This window comes from Carassius carassius, chromosome 33, assembly GCF_963082965.1.
Source record: "Carassius carassius chromosome 33, fCarCar2.1, whole genome shotgun sequence".
NCBI classification, from domain to species: domain Eukaryota; kingdom Metazoa; phylum Chordata; class Actinopteri; order Cypriniformes; family Cyprinidae; genus Carassius; species Carassius carassius.
The window spans coordinates 2603528-2628010 of record NC_081787.1 but is presented as its reverse complement, the minus strand read 5'-3'; the positions used below and the strand labels follow the sequence as shown (position 1 = coordinate 2628010).

Below are 24483 nucleotides of genomic sequence, written 5' to 3'. Positions count from 1 at the left end.
GATTTAATTTTTTCAGTGTTTTTATGTGTCTGGGGGTGGAATATATTGGTTGCTTGCATAGCTCCTGAGAGTTGGCAGCCATAGGGCAGGGACTGGGTGGGAGGGTACAGCTGGTTGTGGGCTCTTCTAAATAGTGAGATAGGTTTTACTGCTATTGCTCAACAAGTCACCATGGAGATGGAGGTTTATCAAACACTGAGCCTCAGTCACTGATGGATCTGACCTACAAGACTTACAGATAGCAACAGAAAGACTGTTGCAAGAAAGCAACAGATAAGCCAGAAAGGCAAAACAACAGAAAAAAACCCACAGATATTGGGGGCTGCTTGGAATTTCAGAAGGTAATTTGCAGTGATACAATTGAGACCTGCTTATTTGAGTCCCAGTAAAGACTGAGACCAGAACACAGTCGAGTTTGGGTCAAGAGAGAAACCAGAAGAGATTGAGTCTAAATCAAGACCAAGACCAGAAGACATCGAGTTTAAGTCAAGACTGAGATCAGAAAAGGGACGAGTCTGAGTTAAAACTAAGACCAGAAAAGGGGCAAGACATAGGTCAAGAAAGGGGTTGAGTCTGAGTCAGAGAGCGAAACAAGAAGAGGGCCAAGTCTGAGTCAAGAATGAGACCAGAAGAGAGTTGAGTCTGAATCAAAACAGAGATCAAAAGAGGGTTGAGTCTGAGTCAAGTCCGAGACCAGTAGAGGTCCAATTTAAGTCAAGACCTTGAGACCAGAAGAGGTTCAAGTTTGAGTCAAGACGGAGATCAAAAGAGGGTTGAGTCTGAGTCAAGTCCGAGACCAGAAGAGGTTCAAGTCAAGACTGAGATAGGAAGAAAGACAAGTCTGAGTAAAGACCAAGACCAGAAGACATAGAGTCTGAGTCAAGACTGAGACTAGAAGTTCAAGTTAAGACTTAGAAGAGTCTTATTTAATTCAGAGACCAGAAAAGAGTCGAGTCTGAGTCAAGAGTGAGACGAGAAGTAAACAGAGCCTGAGTCAAGATCAAAAGTTCAAGTAAGACCTGAGATTAGAAGATAGTCGAGTCTGAATCAAGACAGAGATCAGAAGAGAGTTGAGCCTAATTTAAGATTGAGACCAGAAAAGGGTTGAGTCTGAGTCAAGACAGAGTCTTCATGCTCCCATAAAGAGAAGACCATTACAATGAAAATATGGTTTTGAACTCAGACTCGAGGACCAAAGCAAATTAAATACATTTTTGGACCATCAAAATATGATCTTGGACTCATATTCAAGGACCAAGACCTTGAAAATATGTGCTTTGACTAAAGAACCAAGACAGTCAATGACTCTGGGAGCTTTTTGACTCAAACGAGCTGGTTCTCTCATCATCTACTCACAATCATATTGCTTGTTTTTGGTGGAGCTAAATTAGATGTTCAACATAATGTTCAGTCTGTTCTTTTCCTAAAAAAGAAAGTGGATTTGGAAAAGTGAGTTCATTAACTCATTGAAGATCTTCCAAAATCTTGATATTCTTAATAAACAAGGACTTACTGTATAATGTTATAAATAAATATTTTGTTTTGTGTCATGCCACCATTATCATTTGTGGCTGAACTATCCCTGTAATGTGTTCAGTACATGTTAAATCCAGAACTCAGTGTTCCTGTTGGCTGTGAGCAGTGAACTGATGAAGGATGTTGGGTTGACATTTAAAGACCATACAATGAGACATGAATGGCAACAAATGGCACAGTTCTGGCTCCAGACCTGAAACAGATAAGTCTGGCAGAATCAGGGTGTCACCCAACAGAGCTAAATCACTGAAACCCATGCATTTCCTTTTGTTCTAACATTTGAAGTATCGATCATTGTCCTGTGCCTTCCCATTCCTCTAGCTGTGTGTGTCCGCCTGGGTACGAGGGCCAGCAGTGTGAGCTGAATCCTGATGACTGTGAAGACAACGACTGTGAGAATAACTCCACCTGTGTGGACGGCATCAACAACTACACCTGTGTCTGCCCTCCGAACTACAGAGGTACCAGTTAAACCTCATTAAACCAGCCTGTAAACACATTCAGACTGTTTCAGACTCTTTGTTACCATTTTCTTAGTCATATTGTCGTATTTGTCTGTCTCAGTTTTACCAAAATGAGGCCATTTCACTCGCAAGACAGTGCCAATCGCATTTATATCCTCCAGCCACAACTGAGGTGGCTAAGAAAACATGATGAAACCAAAATAATATACATGTTAAGACTGGTAGTGGGCAGTTTTACTAAACAAACCAGCATTTGACAGAAGTCCTGATTAAGCAGATTTAAAGTTCAAGTGGTGTCTGTTCATTTCCACTTCAGATCTGCCAAATGCCGTCCAGTGGCACCAATGCCCTTGTTCTCTCTTCTTCTTCTCAAAATAGGAAGTGCAGCTGCTCCTAGTGGGCCCTGTCATTATAACGGCATTCCTCTTTGCCACCTCCCTTGGAGCGGGTGCAGCTGGTGCAGAGAGTGTGTACATGCTGTGGTATAAGCCTGGCCACATCCTTAAGCTTGTAGGGCTCACACAGCTGCCCGGTTAAAGAGTGCAGTCTTAAAAACTGAGTTTTAAACCAAGCAAGAGAGAAATGTTGTTGCTGAGAGGTTAATGGAGTTCTCAATTAGGTTTCAGGAAAGTATCAACTTCGGCTCAGGGGTTTCCCCTAAACGAGGAATTAAAATAGGAATAGGAGTTAGGGGAGATGCTTTCTGACTGAAGTCTTTCAAAGATAGAGCCTCTATTTGCTCTGATATTTCACAAATATCTAGATTTTTCTTGCATACAGGAAGTATGCAGTGCTCATCTTATTCTCTGCATTTCACTGTCATCTGTACCAGACTGGCTACAGATCAGACTCTCTACAGAGAATATATTTTTTCATTAGTTCAAATAAAAGTATGTAATTATGCGGGTGTAATGAAAGGGGAGAGAAGGAAGGTTGAAGATTGGGACTTTATATATGTTACATTTACATTGGGACTTATACTACCATTAACAAATTTGGGGTTACTCTATATTTACAAATAGCATTAGCATACCGACAGAAATGTTCCAATATGCCATTATGCCCCAAACAAGGAAATGCAATGTGTTTCATTTCTTGTTTAACGTTGAATCCTCGCAAATAACATTTTTCCAAAGGTAAACTCTTAATAAGATTAATTCCTTCTCCATTGTCATTATATTTGTGTATCTCAGTTTGTATTTTAACAATTGAGGATTGTTCTGTATTAACATCAGTCAGTACAAATCTTACCACCAACATCCAGATTTGATTTAAAACCCCCTATCTTGAGCTCTCTGCCATACTCCAGCCTGTGAGGTGCATGCAGGAAACATCAACTGTAGACACCGACTGCACTGATTCCCTCAAGAACACACACAGTTGCTGCAGAAAGGGTCTAGAGGAAATTGGCCTGGCAGCAGACCACCTAAACCGGTCTCAAGGGCCAGAGCATGGAGAGGGTACATCTGTTTCTGGGCTGCTGCTGTGCCATGCAACTAGCAACACCAGCGCAAGTGTGCTGGACAGGAAATGCTAGGAATCTGGGTGAATGAGGGATGTGGAGGTCGGATTAGACCCAGTACGGCCTGTTGCAGAACCGGACATCCTACAGCAGGTGGACGTGAACAGAGAATGTATTGAAGGTTCTGGTTGGCAGTGATTTAGTGCCTCCGAATGGACCCTGCTGAGCTGTGTGCTCTAGAAAGACTTTGCCATCACACAAAGATGTTTTCAGTTGAGCCTGGAGGAGAAAAAGCCTCACATAGTCTAAATGCTGGCAGATGGTGTGAGGGGTGAAAACACCTCGAGGAGGGTCGAGACACACATGCCGTATGTTCAGTCAAAGAGTTCCTTTAGCCTCACAACTGTGAGCTTCACCCGTAGACAGCAGAGGTCCTGAGTGTTTCAGCATGTGATGAACCTCTGGACGCTGGGAGAGGGCAACTGTTAGAGTCATTTGTTCCTTTTCTTTGTGTGTCTCTTAGGTGATCTGTGTGAGGAGGTGATTGACCCCTGTCTGTCTGGGTTTGACCCCTGCCAACACGACTCCAAGTGTGTCCCCCTCAGTAAGGGCTACAGGTGAGTGTGTGAGCATCTCTGCTCAGAATTTCACCGGAAAGACTGCGTGACCTGCCTTTAATAGCCTTCCAGAAGTAAAAACTCAAAACATTCATTTTCTCCAAAAGGAAAGTGATTTTTAACAATAACTGATAAAACAGTCAAGACAGACCTGTTGTGAGCTCTGAGGATGAATTATTTACTTCAATCTACTTATTATCTGTTTGCATTAATTCAACTTACTTTTAAATTAATTGTTTAATAGCAGAATTTGTAAAGGAAAAACTACCCGTGATCCTGTACAGAAACTCTCATGAAGCTACGCGAATGAGATAATCAGCTCTGTTTGCCTACATTCTCAAAATAAATAAACAAATAATACACATACACATCATTAATATGCAGACAACCATAAATTAAACTATAAACTTTATATTTCTGCTTCATTTAAATTCATTTGGCAATGTTTTATGGAATTGTAGTTCTATCACTTACTAAGATTGAAAAGGACATAGTCTTATAACTTTGTATTTTTGTCTGATTTTCATATACTTTTACACTTTCAAATAATCATTTGGTTCATGGCTTATAAGACTTAAACAAATACCTTTTTTTTTTAAAATACTTATGGAAAAAATACTTCCAGAACCAATGTTGCTGAAAAAGGGGTTGGCACTAGTGCACTCTATGGCTCTATGGTATGAAGTCTCATTAGCACTACCAAATAGTTAGCGGTGTTTTAACTAGTGCTAGGACATCCCATTTTGCTAGTCATTTTTTAGCATCTTAACCGTTGTGTTTTCAGGTGTGAATGTTTGCCGGGTTATGTTGGCCAGCACTGTGAGCAGGATTACAATGACTGTCTGGAGAACAAATGCCAGCATGGAGCAGAGTGTAATGACGCCATCAACGGATACACGTGTGTGTGCAAGGAGGGGTTCAGGTGAGACTTTTACCTCCACAATTATGTTTGCAAAAGTAAAAATAGGTTAGAAATGGACATGCACATACTTTTCTTAAAACTGGAATACTTGCACACCTGTGTTCATTATGATTATAAAAGGCTTTATAGATGATGCAAACACGCTTACACACACAAAGCAAGCTTCTGCTGGTCCTTTGTTATATGATAGTGTCTAGTTCAATCTGACATGCACAGACGATGAATATCCATATGGCTAATTATAACATTAGGGTTTGTGTGTGCGTGTGTGGCATTGTACAGAAGAACAATAGCTCTCTCCTCAGCATCCCTCACTCCACTACGGCTGCTAATTAAGGGCCTGATGGTGTCTTGAGCCCTGCATTAATCTGGCTTACCACCCATCCTGACACTCTATCAATATTCAAACACTGTCTTCATCTCTTGTGTGAATTAGATTTAAGAAAGAAAGTTAAAAGCGCTTGAAATAATATACTAGGCATGTGATGGTTTAAAATGTTCATGTTGCGATAATTGCTGAAGCTTTTATCGTGGTATATTATCACGATATTGAAATAAGTTGCAAAAATACTATTACAGGTATAATAACTTTTTTTCTTTTAATAAAATTAGTTTTAATTTTTGTGCATTGCTTTCAAAGTGCAAAAGAATTATAAAGTTCAATAGGTTTACAATATGGTCTTATGTATTGACTAGCATTAATAATGAGAAACAGTTTCATTTGTTACAGAGGTTATCTGTTAATGTTACAGAAGAATGTTAGCGTTATTTTAAAAAAAAATACATCTGAACTTTCTTAGTATTCTTAAAATGCATTCTAAAAATCTGAATAATTAATGATTATTTACAGTGTTTTGAAGTTCCCATGATAACAATATCATGCATGTTCATTATTGTGATATATCATATTACTGTAAACCTGTACATGTCTATGAAATGCTTAATATTCAAGAATGATTTCTGAAGGATCATGTGACACTGAAGACTTGAGTAATGATGCTGAAAACTCAAGCTTTGACCACAAGAATAAACTACATTTAAAAATGTATTCAAATAGACAATTTTAATATTTCACAATAATATTTTACAGTTTTATTTTTAACAAATAAATGCAGCCAGAGTATGCATAAAATACATCTTTCAAAACATTAAAAAAATTTTAAAATCCTAATTCTTTCAAATTTTTGACCGGTTGTGTATACTCTCTTTCCTTAGTGGGCTGTTCTGTGAGACTCCCCCACCAATGATATTACTCCAGAAGACGAGTCCATGTGATCAATCCTACTGTCAGAATGGAGCACAGTGTCTGATCGTGGAGGGAGAGCCTGTGTGCCGGTGTCCACCTGGCTCCAAGTGTCATAAGATGGTCACAGTGCACTTCCTCGGCAAAGATACCTATCTGGAGCTCTCAGGCACCAAGATCCGACCACCCATGCACATATCCCTCCAGGTATGCCTGTAACCACTTCCTGTAATGCTTAACAAAGGATCCCAGATCAGTTTCTGTAATATAGACTTCACATATCACTAGCCTCAGGACAGTCTGCGTATCACCCGAACTCACATCTTGCAGCCATGAGAAGCCATCTGTCTCTCTGTCTAGGTGTTTTTCATCTGTAGTGCATGGTCTAAGCCAGTTTTAGCCTCTCTGACATTATGATAATGTCACCTCTTGTCCACCTGCGTGAATAATTCTTCTCCTGAGGACATATATTATGGTAATAGAGGTTGAGCCGGCTGTTATCCGTTGCAATCAGGGGCCCTGCGTAACCGCTAGATCTGCTACAAATGATCCTATCTTCTCACCGTTGAGTGGGCACACTGATGTTAATTAAAGTAGGAGAAATTAAAAAGAGCTCTGTAGCAGTTTATCTCCTTGCGGACGTCAGCATCTCTACGTTTCAGGTTCTATTAGCACATCTGCAGATCGAGAGACCTTTGTGAGTTACGTAATGGTGCTTACCAATCCAAGTCAGAATTTTTGTCTTAGGTAATTTAGGTTTTAAAATTAAACCGTGCATCACTATGATCAGTGAAGTTTAAAACTGCAATGTTACATTGTCAGTGTTACATGTTTGTTTATTCAAAAACTGGATTGTTTTTTTTTTCATTCATTAGATGTCTAAAATTCACAGGCCTTTCAGATAAGTGATCTTAAATTTCAGGAATTTTCCTAGATGTTTAAAAATGAATAAATTAATTAATTTACATTAATGATGCAAAATGTGTGAAGGAATCCAAACACCATGTCCATAAAGTCTACTCTTTTTAGCATTAAAAATAATTGTAAAAATGTAAAATTAGTGCAGATATAAGTTTTTGTCCAGTAAAACGTAATTGTTAAATATTTTAGACATTTACTTTTAACATTAAGTCAAATTTTAGAGAATTACATTTCATCATTGCACTTTACGTGAAATATTTCTGAATATTTCACTCTGTTGGTGTTAACAGGCCCTAAAAGGCAACACGCTTGGGAACCTCAAATATAGAAAAGCAATTAAAATAGGTTGCTTTTTTTATTTCCAATATTAGTAAAACTGTACTAAACAGCGTTAATGACTTGGTCCTCCTGTGACACATTCACCGACATAAACTGAATACAGGGACACATTAACGGCTCACATGCCTCCAGGGTATGAATGTTAGCAGTTTCTTTTCTCTCGTCCTAGTGCTTATATATAAACGTGAGCTGTTTTCCATCACAGCTTGCTCGCAGGTGTTCCATTTGATGCCCTCGACTAAACATGGAGTTAAGCGTCAGGCCTATAGTGGTTCTGTCTCGGTGTGCATGTTGTATTGAAATAGTGTGCTTATCACGCACTCTTGATTGTTTTGTACATCGTTTTGACAATCCTCAGTCTTTCTGCCATCCTCCTTCCCTGATCTTTTGCTGTCTCTTTCCCATTACCCCCTCTCTATCTTTGTAGGTAGCCACAGATAAGGACAATGGCATCCTGTTGTATAAGGAGGACCATGACCCACTCGCCCTAGAGCTGTACCAGGGACACATACGTTTGATCTACGATGTTGCCAAGTACCCCCCAACCACAGTGTACAGGTGAGGATAGACAGCATACACACACACACACACACTCTGCATGTTGTATTTTAAGGGAAAAAAACCCATACTGAGATATTTTTTACTTTCATAACATGAATTATAGAGGCATTATAACTGCATTCTAATAGACACGGTGAATGCTTTTGGGCTTTTTTTTGCATGTACTCATACATACTCTATAATGTCAGCTTTTTAAACAACAGTTACGATATTATCACAGATGATAAATATTGTACAGCCATACTTTGTGCCTTACTTACCCCTAAAAGGTTCATAGTAGTGCTTTAGGTAATATGCACCTTTTAGGGGTAGTCGAGAGTTGTCCCTTTAAGGGTACTGCCCCAGTGACAAGTTGTTGTATATGGTAATTAAAAGATGGGCTTTTAATAAAACTTGACTGTCTACCAGTAGAAAGGCATTTTTATTTTAATCAATGCCACATGAGCAAACAGAGAAAAGGGGCTGTGGTATTCCCTTTTGCCAAAAAGGTAGGAAAATGCCCATAATGCACTAGGCTCGATCTGACTGTCCATTAGTAAGAATTAAAAAATGAAGCTGTAGAATCTGTTTCCACAGAAACTCTGGAGCTGTCAGATGTCACATTTAATGCCAGCCAATGGCTTTTTGTTTACAAATAAATGTAAACAATGTATCTCAATGCAGTTAACATGGAGTGAGAGTACACATTTTTCATTTACATATACCAAAACAGTAACAATACAAAGGCAAGGTACTTCATAGCAGCAGTGTATGTATGTCCCAGAATGCATTATCCCAAACTCCAAAATGGTGGATGCCTTTGGGGGAAAGTTGATTAAAATTGGCTTTAATGAAATACTGAAATGTATGGATAAAAATAGTTTAACATACTTTTAAATTTGGCATTTAACTTTTATTTGTGCATGCTATGCATATTTATGTTTAATAGAGGATTGCATTGTTATCTTAGTAACATGTAAACACCAGAATCAGCCACAGGTCTCCAGTGCATCTCAAATGAGGAATGTTATTTGTTGCTGCTTATGTGGAACATTCCAAATTAGTCACTTAAGAGGTTCAGTTTTAGTTATGATGCTCTTAGAAGCCAGCTGCCTCTTCAGCTCACTAGGTTTTGTACCAAACCCACAAACACAATCACACTTCTGTTCTACACAGTAAACAAACCCATACAGCCAGACATTTCTGCTGCACCATAATATAAATAGACATATACCGCCCTAAATTATTTAAAACACTCATTCATCTTCCATAAAACAGGGACTGTTTCAAAGGAGGCCCCCTGCTCTCATCCAGAATAGTTTGGGGTGAAAAAGGCATGTTTGCGGGTACGGTTTCTCTCCGTTCTCAGGGAGGTTCAATCCCTATAAGCTTGTGGCACATCATAAAACCATATAGGAGCCCGGGTTTACATGACCTGTTTGAATCTGCCTCAGGCGAGAGCTTGCTTCTCTCGCTCGGTTCCCATGTGAAAGCTTCTGTGCTACAGCGCCATGATTTCTATGCTCACTGGAGCCCCCATAAACACAGAGCTCTTAGCCCTCACCTCCTGCCCTTTCAGCAGACAACAGACTTGTTGAGTCTGGCGCAGATGGTGCCTGACTCCGGTCTGGTGGGTCATTGTGGATGTCATTAAGCTAGCAAAGGCTCTCTAATGCATTCCAAGAGCCAAGATTCAAGCTTTTAAATCCAGTCTGCACACAAACCTAATGACAAGCGTATAGTTTCAAAGCATTTCTAGATAGAAATCTGTGTCCTTGTCTAGCTGTGTCTGTTAAGAATGGGTATGCGGCGTTAATCAGTGTCGCTGGAATCTTTTTCATCTACATCTGCAGAAGTAGGGCATGAACGTTTGTGACCGGCAGCTGTTTTAGCAGGCAGTAGATGTGAACAGTGGTGAGCTGGGTGCTCAGGCCCTTCCTGCCTGCTTGATAAATTTGTATTGATCCAGTGCCTCCCTTTGCTGCTGCAGAGGGCTACTCTTCCCTTCCGCCCACAGCAAGGGCTGAATCGATTGAGTCTCAGCATGAAAAATAACATTTCAACCAGATCCCTTGTCTTTGTGGTCAGAGAATACATGCACTTAATTCAGGTGCTTCTAGTATTAGTTGCAAACATGCATTAAGAGCACTTGTTCAGTTTTTCAGGAGAAGATAAGAGAAGGAATAGACTGTTGTTTCAAGGAAAGATGGTTTACTTGGCAGTCATCTTAGAATACCCCAGGCAGCGTCTTTTTATGTAGGGAAACAAGATAAAAGTACAGCTTATATCTACTTAAATGGGGAAAGACTAAAATGGTATCATTAATTTAGCTAAACCCAGCTAAGAGCTTAGTGTGATGCAGAACATATATAGAGAGAGAGAGAGAGAGAGAGAGAGAGAGAGAGAGAGAGAGGACTTAGTTGTGTACTTGAACAGTTAAATTAATATGCAATGGTGTGACTGAATGAAGTAAATAAAGTAGTTGTTGCCAGATCCCTACTACCAAGTCCAAGATGCATCATGGCACCCACAGTTAATCATAGAGTCATGCCTATGCTCTAATTATCTTGTTTTTCCCCAAGCGACAATTTGCGGGTGGGCTTTGGCATATCTGCACCCCATTGTCTTGAGGTAAAGAATGAGAGTCACATGTGAAGAGAGGAACTGCAAGGAGAGAAAATTACCTTCCATCTCAATTTAGCTTATTTGGACATGGTACTGTATGGAACACACCCCTGTCTGGCGAACGTGTTCTCAAGTTCTTCATGTCATAGTCCTAACAATGTTTAACCAGAGCCAAGAGAGCCAGCTGCTCAATTTCCAACCCATCCTACGTCGCAATGCTTGGACATGGGTGCAGCATTCGGGCGGCTCCCTTGCTTTGGTTTTCCCACAATGGAAGCAAGAGGTTTGAGGCTGTGGTTGGAGCATTCCTGAGCCGAGTCTGGTTCAGTGGCTCTCTGCGGGTGCTTGACTTCAAATGTGGAACTGGGTCATAAAGACTCTGTGGGGCGAAGATCAGAGGAGGATACTTGCAAGATTCCCACACCATCTACAGATTCCACTCAGCTCTTCTTACACCTCGTCCCTGCTGAACTTCAGCAAGAGATGAGATCCCTGACAGGAAAAACAAGGAATGATGATGAAGAAAATTGAAATGGTGAGAGGAAATGGGAGGCTGGGAAAGAAGACAGATCGGACCCCAGAGAGATGAAGAGTGACTGAGAGCCGACGAAGAGTGAAGGACACTTATCTCTGTAATGTGATCCTGCCTTGACAGAAGGTGTGGGTGAGGGATAGAGAGACTGATATATGCACTGGGGAGGAGAGCGACGAAGGCTGTTAACTAGTAGTAATGCCTCATTAACATGAGATGAATGCTTGGGCCCATGCAGCGTGTTAATGCGCTGCCCTTTACTAAATGTCACGCTAATCTGAGTATTAGTTTAAGCAGCGGTGTGGCCAGTTCGTCAGCAGAAGCGGCGGTTTGTGGAAACATTGCAGGAAATTGAATGAGAATGTTAGGATTACAGTGTTCCCTGCCCCCAGCTGCTCAGCGTGGGCTCGCCATCCTGCACCACGCCTAACCACAGCTCTCCAAATGCAGCTAATGTTTGGCATGTCAACTGGGTTTAACACTGAGCAGCGCTGGGGTGAACAAGGAAGGGTCACGGTATGTTTTTACGGCCTGTTTTCATTTCGCCCGAGATTAGCACTAAGTTCCAGAGTAAGCAGAATATCTGAATGGGGGAAAGTAGTGGTAATTCAGCCTGAACCGTGACTGGACCTGAAGTTCCTTGGGTTGGAGAAGACCGAATGGTTATGGTGTTCTAAGAATGGCTTGGATAAGTGGGACAGTGCTAATGCTACAACAGTAGAAAGAATGGTCAGGGCTAAGGGGTGCTAATGCTAACTGTCCACTAACAAAGATTTTGTGATCTTCTTACATTTACCTGTTAGCTATAGCATTAGCATACACCATTATTTACATTTACACATTTGACATTTACACTTTTACCCGAAGACTTATATTGGAATCATATACTTGCTTTCCTCAGGAATCAAACCCATAACCTTGACTTTGCTACGATGCTAGCTGTTAACTCCAGTCCATCTGTGGAGCACAGCTACTTGGTTAAACACCATGATATCTCAAATGCTACAAAACCTTGTTTAGCAATTCATGTTCCAGAAGGGCATAATTGACTTCACAGCTGCAGTCCGTTACTCTTAGCCAGTGAAAGGAAATGATAGTGCCGAGTAATTGAATCTGGAAAATGTAAATATGTCTACAGGTTTGCTGATCTAGATAACTCTCCAAGATGAAGGCGCCGGTAATAGTTCCTAACTTTGTGTATGTGTCATTTATAATGCGGTTTCACTTGAGGAAAAACAGAGTATTTTATTTTCAGCTGACAGGAAATTGACTTCCCCTCGTGCGAGAGGGGTGACATGAGGTTGCTGAAATCTTCCATGGGTTTCTGTTTGTTTTTATTGAGCTTCATAATGGGCTGCTTGAAGCTAATATGCAGGCTAGCCGCACATCAAAGACACTCCACCTTCTCAACCCCCCCATTCTAAAAATATTACAGCCTCAGGATATTTTCTGTCTGTCAGAATATGAACAAAAGGCCAATAGTTGCAAGCGCTAGGCTACATCTTGAGGAGTTGATCTCTGGTGCCCCCTAGTGGTGCTAGACCTTCTCTGCATACATTCAAGAACAAATTGTCAGTTCCAAATGATGTTTTCTGTCCCCCATAGTGAGATTTATGTTCTGATTAAGTATGTTTTCATTCTCATAATAGAATATTCCGCTTTGTTCCATCACATTCCCACTCTCACCACCTTTTCCACTAAATACTCTTCCCATTTCCTTCCCAGCTGGCATGTAGGCCCTCAGACCGACTTAATGAAAGACGACTGTCAAAACCAGAGACAGTGGATGAAAATATCCTTATATTATAATAAAGTTAATCTATGGTGGTACTGATGTATCAAATGGAAGGGCTTGAGATGTTTGGGGGGTCTCAGCCTGCGGACTGTTGTGTTTGTTGCAAAAGCCTATTTTGAAACAGGAATTGAATTATGGGCCTGTAATGCAAACCACACGTGCGCCTGTGTTGGGTCTTTGTTCAGCCAAGACCTCCGTGAACCTTACCCCCCTATATCTGGGGACACTGATCTCTATCCACACCTATGGCCTCAGCATTTCAGCAATGGAAAATAGCATTGCGAGCCAGCACAAATACTAGCAGCCTCCCCGCAAAAACGAGTTCATTGCAGTGCTAGCCTGTTTGTTTGCAACAACATGTATTTGCTGGCAATGCTCTTTTGTTGTTGTTGTTTTTTTTAGTACATGTGATTAATAATTTATATATATATATATATATATATATATAATTTTTTTTTTTTTTTTTTTTTTTTTTTTTTTTTGGCCAAAGACATAAAAATAGGAAAATCTTGTTTTTTACTGATCATTTCACGCACCCCTTCTCCTCTCTCTGATGGTCTCTGGGCTTCTTTGCCAAACCACTGTCTCTAGCTGTCTGTTACTGCTTGTGCTTCATTCAGCAATAACTACTACAATACAAAACGTCTTAGGTTACAAATGTAACCATGGTTCCCTGAGAGGGAACAAGACACTGCATCCTCTAGGGGTCGCTTTGGGGAACACCTCGTCGTGACTCGTGTCTGAAGCATACTTTGAAAAACACCAACGTGTTGGTCGGCGACAGCCTCTGACGTCACTACCGGCGAGACTATAAATACGCGCCCATAGGACCCGTCACTTATCTTCTTCGTGAAGCTTGCGTCCGAAGCATGGCAGGGAGTTAGAGGACGCAGTGTCTCGTTCCCTCTCAGGGAACCATGGTTACATTCGTAACCTGAGACGTTCCCTGTCAAGGGAACTTCGAACTGCATCCTCTAGGGGTCGCTTTGGGGAACAGTATACCCACACCGCCATGCTGAGGGGAGTGCAGGCCAGAATCATGGCAAACACTAAGTACCAACTCTACCATCTCACTGCCAGTCGCCCCTGGGACGGTTAGATGGCTGTCCATGACATTATCCCTTACGACCAAAGGCCTAAGCTACATACCCAAATTACCTGTAGGGCCTCGGCCTGGGGTAGAGCTGAAGGCTTGGAATCACGAAAGATTCCTTTAAAGGGATACGGCTAAGAACCTAGCATGTTCTTTACCAAGTCTTGCCTGTCACACAGGGGCTACCGCTAGCTGTCGCAAAAACTTGCCGAAAGAGCGGTTTCAACAGTTCTCTAGTAGCAACGCCCTGTTCTAGATAGATATCAGAGGATACCTGGGTGGAGTGGCTCCCAAGATGAACGGGGCTTTAACCGACTCAAGAAAGGGCACGAAGCAACCGCGCGGAGCCCTCACCATATAGGATTTTAGAAAGAATTCAGAGTACTAGCGTGCGAACTTACCACAGTGTGGATTTCAGAAAGTGTGCAAAGACTTCACGTGCACACTTACCATAGCATGGATTTACAAATACTGTTCTAAGGAGGGGCTCTCGTGGCACTCTGATAGAGCAGCTCATAGATGGAATGGCCCGGGAGCAGAGCAATTGGAGGAAAAAATGTACAGATGAAGCCTCGGCCACGCCTGTACGATGGCGTCCAGCCCCAGTGGAGCTGAATGAGTCAGAGGAAGCCAGAGGGGATAGAGCGATGCTCTCTCGAGTCGCAAACCGATCCACCCAAGTCTGGCCAACCTCTCCAACTCTGCTTCATCACCTTGGTGAGAAGGCGCCATTCCCCGAGCCTCAGCCGCTGCCTCAACAGGATGTCTGCTCTCACAGTGCATCTCAAAACAGTATGTAGTACTGGAGCACTCTGGTGAAAAAACTGAGAATTCAGTCTCATATGAGAGGAGGACTCCGAGCTCAGAGTAGCGCGATCATAGGCGACCCTTTTTCTTTTGGAAAAGGGTAGCGCTGCTAAACTACCATGAGAATTGCCCAAACAGCCCCTCATGTTGAGGGAAGCGATGCTTGAGGTGTATAACAAATACACACTGCATGAATGAAGCCCAAGGAACCCAGGGCTAATCATCTTAAGAAAGGGAACGAAGCGGAGCGCGTAACCCCTACCGTACAGGATTTCAGAAAGTGCGCAGTCTTGCGTGCACACTTACCACTTACGTGGATTTCAGAAAGTGTGCAGAGTCTTGCGTGCACACTTACCACTTACGTGGATTTACGTGGATTAGCGTGTGTACTGAAAGGTTCCCAAGCATCGCAGAGGCGCTGGATCGTACGGGAGAGGCCAGCTCCAATTTTCCAAACCTCAAGCGAGGGGAGAATCACCTGAGGCAGTACATACAGAAAGACTTCCTTAACTACCACCTCCACCTTCCCATTGGACGTCGATAAGCGGCCTGGAGGCCCCTCAGGGTGACCTGGCCGGACATCCTGCCGGATGCGCCAAGCGGCCAGGCGGCCCCTAAGGGTGACCTGGCGGACATCCATGAAATTCCCTGCAGTGCTGCAAGGAAACTCACAGAGTTTGTTAGTAGACATATAACCACCAGCAATATAACACCCATAAGCAGATAAAGAAAAGGTTACACACTCACCCACCCTCCTGTACCGGAGTCCCGCTTACAGGGCACCCCCTTTTGGTCCGGACCATCAGTAAGGTGGTTACTATGAATATAGGACAAACCGAAAACATCATAGGTCCAGCATAGGAGACTGTTATGTTAGAAATTTTTCACCTAACCTCGATCAGGTGGAGAACTGGTGGTTACAGGGGAATTAGGCAGGGTAGGATAAAAGCAGAAGTTAAAAACAACCAAAGTAAGTGAGTAACTACTTGGGTATCGCTCCGATCCGGACGAGAACACTGCCTCGTCTGAATCACATCCCTCAGGTCCTGCTTACCTCTTCGTGACCCACGATTCCTCTTGCCCCTGCCCTTAGGTGGGGGAGGAGCGCGAGCCGCGACACTAGCCTTCTGTGCCCGTCTTTGATCTTCAGATCGAGATGGGCCAGGACCCCTTTGTTGTTCGGGCTCAGACCTGGACCTTCGTGGAATGAAGGATTTAAAGGCAGCTGAGCGTGCCCTTGCCTCCCTGAAATTTTCGACCACCATCTCGACGGAGGTACCGAAAAGCTCAGAAGGTGAGACATTTAAACGCCTTACTAGTGGATGCCATGATAACAATGATAGATCGCTCTTACCGTTTTGGTCGTTTCTCAGATGCACGCTTCAAACAAAACAGTCAATGAAGACGAAGAAGATAAGTGACGGGTCCTACGGGCGCGTATTTATAGTCGCGCCGGTAGTGACATTAGGGGCTGTCGCCAGCCAACACGTTGGTGTTTTTCAAAGTATGCTTCAGACATGGGTCACGACGAGGTGTTCCCCAAAGCGACCCCTAGAGGACGCAGTTCGAAGTTCCCTTGACAGGGAACTTAGGTTTCTGTAGTCTGAACAGACTGCTTTCTCATGGTTCAGAGGCTACTGATAAGTTAATAACCCTAAATCTCACCTTTAAACAAATTATACAGTCCTAGAAGTCATCAGAATCTGGGCCAAACAGCTTGCTACATGCACTGCATTGTAAGAAACTAAGGAGGAAACAGGTGAAAATCCAGCTGTGCTGGACAGAGCACGCTCTTATAGTCTATGCGAAGATTCATGGAGGTTTCATGGAACCGGGGAACAAACGGCACTCTTCAATGGTTAAAAAATGACCGTGTGAAGCAAAATTACTCTCAGGAGTTCATGCAGTCACAGTGCCAAACTCAGCAGGATGTGATTCGAGCGTACTAACTCGAAGAAAGAGTGAACTCATGGCCAACACAAGCTCTCCTTTTCCCACAACATAAGCTCTCACCGTGTCAGTGCCAAATTCACTGGAAATACACCTGACGGAGCCTAATGTGGAAACCATGGCATTTTCAGACAGTGGGGAGATATTCTGAATTGCACAGGCTTTTCATCTGGACTTAAAATGTTACTTTCAAAAGTTAAACTACCCCAATGGTGACATGATATGATCAGTTAAAACAGTCATTAAGCCTAAAACAGTTAAGGCCATTTCATAGCAAGCATTTTGTGTCTCCAAAATACACACATTTAAATAATATTTTCACACTGCAAAATTTGACTAAATAAAAGCTTGATTGGAAATGACAAAAAAAATAAAAACATTTAGTTCACAAGTCATATTTACACTACCATTCAAAGTAGTGTAAGTTATATAAGAGTCAGTAAGTTATTGTAAGAAACATTATAAGAAATGTTTGTTAAAGGGTTTTTTGTGAAACTGAAAATTCAGCTTCAGCTTTTTTATACAGGAATAAATTACACTTTAAAATCTATTCAAACAGAAAACAGTTATTTTAAATTGTAATAATATTTAAGTAAATGCACTGTATTTAGATCAGATAAATGAGCAGAAGAGACGTTTTTCATTAAAGGCACTTCTCCCCAAGCTTGATTTGTCTTTTTTATTTTATATTATTCATTCACTCATTCATTCATTCTTCTCATATTTAATCTCAAGTGTGCTCTTGACTGACACAGCCTCCTTGGGGGAAAATAAATTAATTAATAAATTTCACATAATACATACTGAAATTATTTATTTCAGATAAGTTCAAATAATTATAATTTAAAAACATAGCAAATGTATATGTTTAGCTATCTTTCTGCTTTCTTGCAGTGTGGAGTCAGTGAATGATGGTCTTTTCCACACGGTGGAGGTCCTGATCCAGAATCAGACCCTAAGTTTGGTCGTAGATAAAGGTGCACCGAAAAGCCTGGGCAAACTCCCCCGTCCTCCTGCTGTGGACCACAACACACAGCTCTACGTTGGCGGTAGGAGTCAAAAACACCTAATTGTTCATCACAACCAAATTTCAAAGGTTTCAAAGTATTAAATATGGCTGGTTTTGACATTCTTTCAAAGTGTTTGAATGCATAATGATTGTAATGTAAGCCTTAGCAGTCGACGTGTGCTAATATTTGCCTGTTGTTCATATTTTAGGTGTGCCCTCTCTGATTGACACAGCAGGCCTGCGACCGGGTCCAGACCGTCCATTCCAGTCCTTTAATGGCTGCATCCATGACGTACGGCTCAACGGGGAGCTCCAGGACCTCGGCAGTGGAGTGGCAGGGGCGGAGGGCATCCTGCCGGGCTGTCACTCCTGCAGTGTTTGTGCTCACGGGTCCTGCAGACAGAGAGGAGAGGCAGGTTTGACCTGCGAGTGTCCCACCGGCCACAGTGGCCCACTGTGTGAAGAGACCACCTCCCAGAACCCCTGTCAGAACAACAGGTACATAAACCTGCATGTACTCAGACACTCACAGTTGAGCTTGTATCCGGTGGTAATCTCCTCCCTCTCTTTTCCTGTGCAGGTGTGTGCATGGTGTGTGTGTGCCGAAGGGCTCCTCATACAGCTGCTCATGTGCAGATGGATACTCTGGACAGTTCTGTGACAGACGGGAAGAGTCCACCGTCTGCAAGGGGCTGCACTGCATGCACGGAGAGTGCAGGGTGACGGAGAGGGGAGAGCCGTTTTGTCACTGCCAGTCAGGATACAGCGGGCCGGCCTGTGAAATAGGTGAGACACAGCCCTGCAGAAGACATGCATTATTCATGATAGAACATTATAGGTGTTTCATTACATATAGCATAACATAGATCTAGTTTTTATGTTCTATATGTAATTAAACACCTATATAAAAAAAACTACTGAAATTTGCTAGCGAGGTTGCTTTTACCCCTTGCTGAATAAAAGGATGATCCGCATTCAAATACTTTATTGTTGTTTAATAATCTTTTATCAAAATGTAATAACTTTGCTTTTTAAATGACCTTTTTCTTCTGCTTATGTAACCAGACTTTAGTGGGTGGGGAAAAACAATATTTCAATAGTATCGCCATAATATTTTGATACTAGCAATAATATCTCATTTCAAAAGTGTGCAACAATTATTACCAATCACTTTTTCAGCTGTCTTTCATTTTCTCCATAAGATCTAAGATTTCAAAAAATAAAAACACTATTGTGTATTCATTAAAAAATCCTTAAAAATATCAATCAAAAGTTTCACAAAAAACACTAAGCAGCACAACTGTTTTCACCACAATTAATGATAATAAGAAGAAAAGTTTCTTGAGCAGCAAATATATTGCATATTAGAATATAAAAATGATTCCAGAAGGATCATGTGAGACTGAAGACAGAGTAATGATACTGAAAATACAGCTTTGATCACAGGAATAAATTACATTTTAAAATATATTCAAACAAAACAGTTATTTAAAAAAAATTATCACAATATTATTATATTATGAATATTTACTGTATTCTGATCAAATAAATTCAATCTCTGTAAGCATAAGAGACTTATTTGTAAAACAAAATTTTGACAGTAGTGTACCTTTGATTAATAACTTCAGAGCTCATAGCAGATCTATTATTAAAAATCAATTTCTTCATGTTGAAAACGAATGGGACTGCTTAACGTTATTTGATGATCTAATCAAATCCCGATTAACAAAATCCCCTCATACAACATTTTCTGTTTCCACTCAAAAATATGTTGCATTACAGCAGTTAAATGCATTACATATGCTGTTTCATGTCATTTATAACTTGCCGTACATATCTATATATCAGTCAATATCTGACCAGAAAGTCCTTTTGTTTATTAATCTGTTATATAAGTGCTATATCTGATTGCCTGTCCTCGGTCTCCTCCTCTACACAGAGCTGACATGCCAAGGAGAAATGGTCCGTGAGCTGCTCAAGCGTCACATGGGTCATAAAAACTGCACCTCCACCAGTAAAATCGCTCGGTGTCCAAGCGCCTGCCGCTCGGGCCTGTGCTGCACCGCCATCAAGAGCCGGAGACGGAAGCTCAGCTTCAAGTGCTCCGACGGATCCTCCTTTTCCGAGGAGATGGAGACCGCCGTGGAGTGCGGCTGCACAAAGTGCCCATTGTAATATTAGCCAACCTTCCCCCCTCGTTTTAATTCCGGGAGAAGATGATGGAGCGGAAAAGAATATATATTGTAAAATAAACAAAACACAAATAGAACTTATTTTTATTAAGGGATGTTTTTTTTTTTTTTTAAAGAAAGAGACTGTTTTTATGATGTTGCTTATATGTGTCGTATGAAAAGTAATTTTGTATCGTCGAACAAAAACACACGCAGATTAACATTCCTAAAAATATATGAATTATATGAATATGTATAAATCTATATAAGTGTACAACAACCTAACATAAGAATTAATTTGGTCTGTGCATTGCATGGCTGTTGTGAAGAGTGAGAGCGGAGAGAAATTTTAATGGAGGAGCTGAAATGTGCCAGTGAAGCCGATCAGGCAAGGACTCTCTAGACTCTCTAACACAGGAAGTGGTGAGCCAACTTCCTGTGCTCTGGTGGCGGCAACAAATGAACTGCTTCCTAACGGACCTCAGAGAGCTCACCTGCAGAGCTTCGAGTAGGATGGGCTGATGTTTTGTACTTTTTTTTTCAGAGAGGCTCTGGTTTACAAGCTGCAACTCATCGGAGTGAATTTTTTGCATGACTGCATGGAAGAGTTAAATGTGAACTTGTAACATGCTGTGGTCAGGAGGTAAAGCTGTTGTAGTAACTATGATAGTTAAATGCTCTCTACCTGTTTTACCTTGTACAGTTGAAATCCAAATGCAATCGTCACAGGTGATACAGGAGCAAAGCACTTCATACTGACGTAGTATTCCGTCATAACCGTCCTTTACTAAAATATTAAATGCAAATATATTACACCCATTACTACTGTATTGTTTCATGTTTACCCTTTTTTTGTTTTTGTTTTGTTTAATTTTTCAGATGTAACACTCAGTGTTTTACTCAAAGAAATCATGAGGACTATATAGATATCCCCAAGAAAAAGCTAATCAGTGTTAATGAACATTCCTCCTCGTTCTGTCTCTCCCCTGTTCATCACAGACTGTTGCGGATGTAGGAATCACCAGTGAGCGATGAAACTGAGCATGTGCAGGAAGTGTCATGTGTGCACCTTTATTCAGAAGACTGGCTGTTATACGGTGCATTTTCTAATGTTTTGTTAAATATGAATTAGAGAGTGATGATTGACTTACAGTGAATGTTGAATTAAACTTGTAATGAAAAACAGTTGGATTTTTGTGTGATTTGTGTGTGTGTGTGTGTGTGTGTGTGTGTGTGTGTGTGTGTGTGTGTAAGCTTATTTCATAACGCCATTTTGTTTTTGTAAATTTGCCAAACATATAATATGCAACTCAAACCAGAATCCAGAGACATGTTGTCAATCTTTAGTCTTTTTATGGCCACAGTTCATCATAAATCTTTATTGGTCAAATTAAAGGTAATGTGTGTACTTTTTTCTGTTAAAATGACTTTTTCCCTGTTCTGTATCAGACGTAATGCTCGTTTATAATGTATGTAATGTATCTCATTATAATGTAATGTAATGCTGTGGCTCTTTCAAAATATGTCATTCAATTATATATTTCAGATAATGAATTATGAACAATAATTATGTGTTTACTGTATATTTGTTCCTATATCCAGTGTGAAGAGATGTATTTAGGTGTTTTTGTCCACTAGATGGAGGTAAACACCAGTCTGAATGTCTGGCATCGAGAGAGTCAGTGTCTGGATAGAGTTGATCATTTTGGTTGATTTCTCCTTCCCTAATCAGGACACTGATGAGAACTCTTACTACAGCCTTGATCTAAACACACAATGTTCCGTAGTGAACTCTGATTTATTTTTTTGGATATGTTTTTCCCATAGTGTGTTGATTACGAAACCTGTGTGACCTGTTGTCTTTGAATAACTGGATGCTGATCCTATTTCCCTCAATGGTGCACTCAGTAAGTTTTTGTTTATGCTCACTCTTCTTTACCCCAGTGGTCTTGCACTTTATATTATAATGATTATGTGGATACATTAAGTTTCAGATCCCATACTACATTATTATGCAACAGTTAGTAGCCTACCATTTCTTGTATCTGGTCTGAGCAGCCATAATACTATTATTTCTGCAATTAAATGGATAGTTCACTTTTAAATAAAATTTTGGTATTTTTTTAGCTTACCTCAAGGGCATCCAAGATGTAGGTGTCTTTGTTTCCGCAGTAGTTTCCATTTCGATATTTTCAGGTCAAACCGTTCTTGTCTGTGACTCATATAATGCAGGTCTAATTGCACGCTGTCAGTAGAGTGAGTAATGTGTTGTGTTTATTATAATCGCAACGATTATAGTGTGCATTATAAACCAATTAATTAATTACAATTACTGCATTATATTTCAGACAGTGCAGATTGGTGGCGTATCGTGTGGTAAACAGTAAAAAATTATTGACGTACATGTGCGAGAGATCACTTCCGGCGCTTTCACGCTTGCTCAGACTTCTGAAAGTGTGAAGACTTGAAGACACTCGGTGCAGCGCTGGGGGATTCACAGTTAATGTGAAGGTCAGGACGACCTGCCAGCTCTCTTATCTCTCTTAGTAATCCAAAGGAAAAGAGAGATTTTAATAGCATTCAGATTAAATGGCAAGCTAAGTACAAGTGGAGAGGAATCTGATGCCACACACATGTCCGAGGATTTTTTGGAGGACCAACCACACTCAACAGCTCGAGGTCGACAATCGACTTGGAAGGGAGGAGGAAGAAGAAAAAAACCAGAAGAGGTAGAGGTCGGTCAAGTTCTTCAAAAACCACGTTGGAATCTTCGGAACCAAAAGAAGAATGCACGGTAATTAATATTTCAAAAAATATATTAACTCAAGACTCTGTGAATGTGCTATCAAAAGGATTGACTTTTTCCCCTACAAGTGAAGCTAATGCATTTAAAACTAAGGTGGACCTTTTTAGGTTCTACAGAAACCTTCATTTGAAGGTATGGTACCATCAGTCGAATAAACTCTTGAATAGCACACCTGAATTGAACTTTGATACCACTCATGATGCCAAGAGACATTTTAAGCCCAAGTCAAACTTTATGCCTATGAGTTCTAATCACACCTTGAATGCTTTTACCAAAAAGGTTTCTCATGACATAGACAAAATGTTTGACAAAAGACAGAACAGAATAAAACATAATCTCTCGAAACGCGAAAGAGATGCACTGAATTCTCTAACAAAGAATGAGCAGATAATAATAAAGCCTGTTGACAAAGGGGGTGCGGTTGTAGTAATGGATAAATGGTCATATATTACTGAAGCTCAAAGACAACTAGGAAATAATATTTATTATGAACAATTGCAGAGAAATCCAATTGTAAAAATGAAAAACGAACTGAGGGACATTTTATCCTTGGGTAGAGACCAAAAATGGATCTCAGACAATGAATTTGCTTTTCTAATGAATGAGAATCCCCAAATGCCATGTTTCTACATGTTGCCTAAGATCCATAAGAATTTAGAACAACCTGAGGGTAGACCCATTATTTCAGGCAATGGATCTTTGACTGAGCCCTGCTCCCAATTTGTGGACTTTTTTATAAAACCTCTAGTGCGGGATCTCCCCTCTTTCATTGAAGACACTACTGATGTGCTATGTTAACTTATGAATATCACAAATGTCAAAAATTGTTATTTGGTGACTCTAGATGTAGCCTCCCTATATACCAATATTGACCACCAGGAAGGCCTATCAGCCTTACAACATTTTTTGTTACATAGGTCGGAGACATCACCACCCAACCATTTTTTACTTTCTCTCACAGAATGGATTTTACACAATAATGTATTCCTCTTCCAAGATGATTTCTTTAGACAGCTCAAAGGCACAGCGATGGGTGCATGTTTTGCTCCTAATTACGCTAATTTATTTTTAGGTCACTGGGAAGAGCAATACATATATAATCGATCTAGTAACAAATTCTGTGACAAGATAGTATTTTGGGGACGCTTTATTGATGATATCCTCTTTGTTTGGTCTGGGAATGAGGAAGAACTTTTGCAGTTTCATGAGTATGTCAATACAACTAACCCTAACATAAAATTATCAATTGAACATTCAAAAACATCTATTAATTTTTTGGACTTGACTATCTCCATAGATGACAATAATCTTTTGCACACAACAATATATAGGAAAAGCACAGATAGAAACACTTTATTGAGGGCTGATAGCTTCCATCTAAGGAGCCTGAAAGATAACATTCCTTTTGGACAATTTCAGTGTCTTAGACGCATCTGCAATAATGACTCTGATTTCGAAATGCAGGCTCAAGATATGACATTAAGGTTCAGGGCTAGGGGCTACTCACCAATGACAATAGAAAAAGCAAAAATAAAAGCACGATCCACAACACGCTCTGATCTACTAAAGAAAAAAAAGCGGTGGAAAGACATGGCTAAAAACAACTCTAGACCTGTCTTTGTTACCCAATATAGTAGTAGTGCCTCTGAAA

The 24483-nt window shown here is 40.8% G+C and overlaps 1 protein-coding gene across 1 annotated transcript in view; it reads left to right on the top strand.

The window, feature by feature from the left end:
• Window positions 1–21211, top strand: part of LOC132113511 (slit homolog 3 protein-like) — a 58975-nt gene extending 37764 nt beyond the window's left edge. Inside the window, exons 22-30 of the mRNA XM_059521304.1 lie at window positions 1858–1997; window positions 3986–4079; window positions 4864–5001; window positions 6217–6451; window positions 7932–8062; window positions 17741–17895; window positions 18065–18353; window positions 18436–18641; window positions 19795–21211. Coding sequence (XP_059377287.1) covers window positions 1858–1997; window positions 3986–4079; window positions 4864–5001; window positions 6217–6451; window positions 7932–8062; window positions 17741–17895; window positions 18065–18353; window positions 18436–18641; window positions 19795–20030 — 1624 coding nt within the window. The 3' untranslated portion in view covers window positions 20031–21211. The remainder of the gene's footprint in view (window positions 1–1857; window positions 1998–3985; window positions 4080–4863; window positions 5002–6216; window positions 6452–7931; window positions 8063–17740; window positions 17896–18064; window positions 18354–18435; window positions 18642–19794) is intronic.
• The last annotated feature ends 3272 nt before the right edge of the window (window positions 21212–24483 follow it).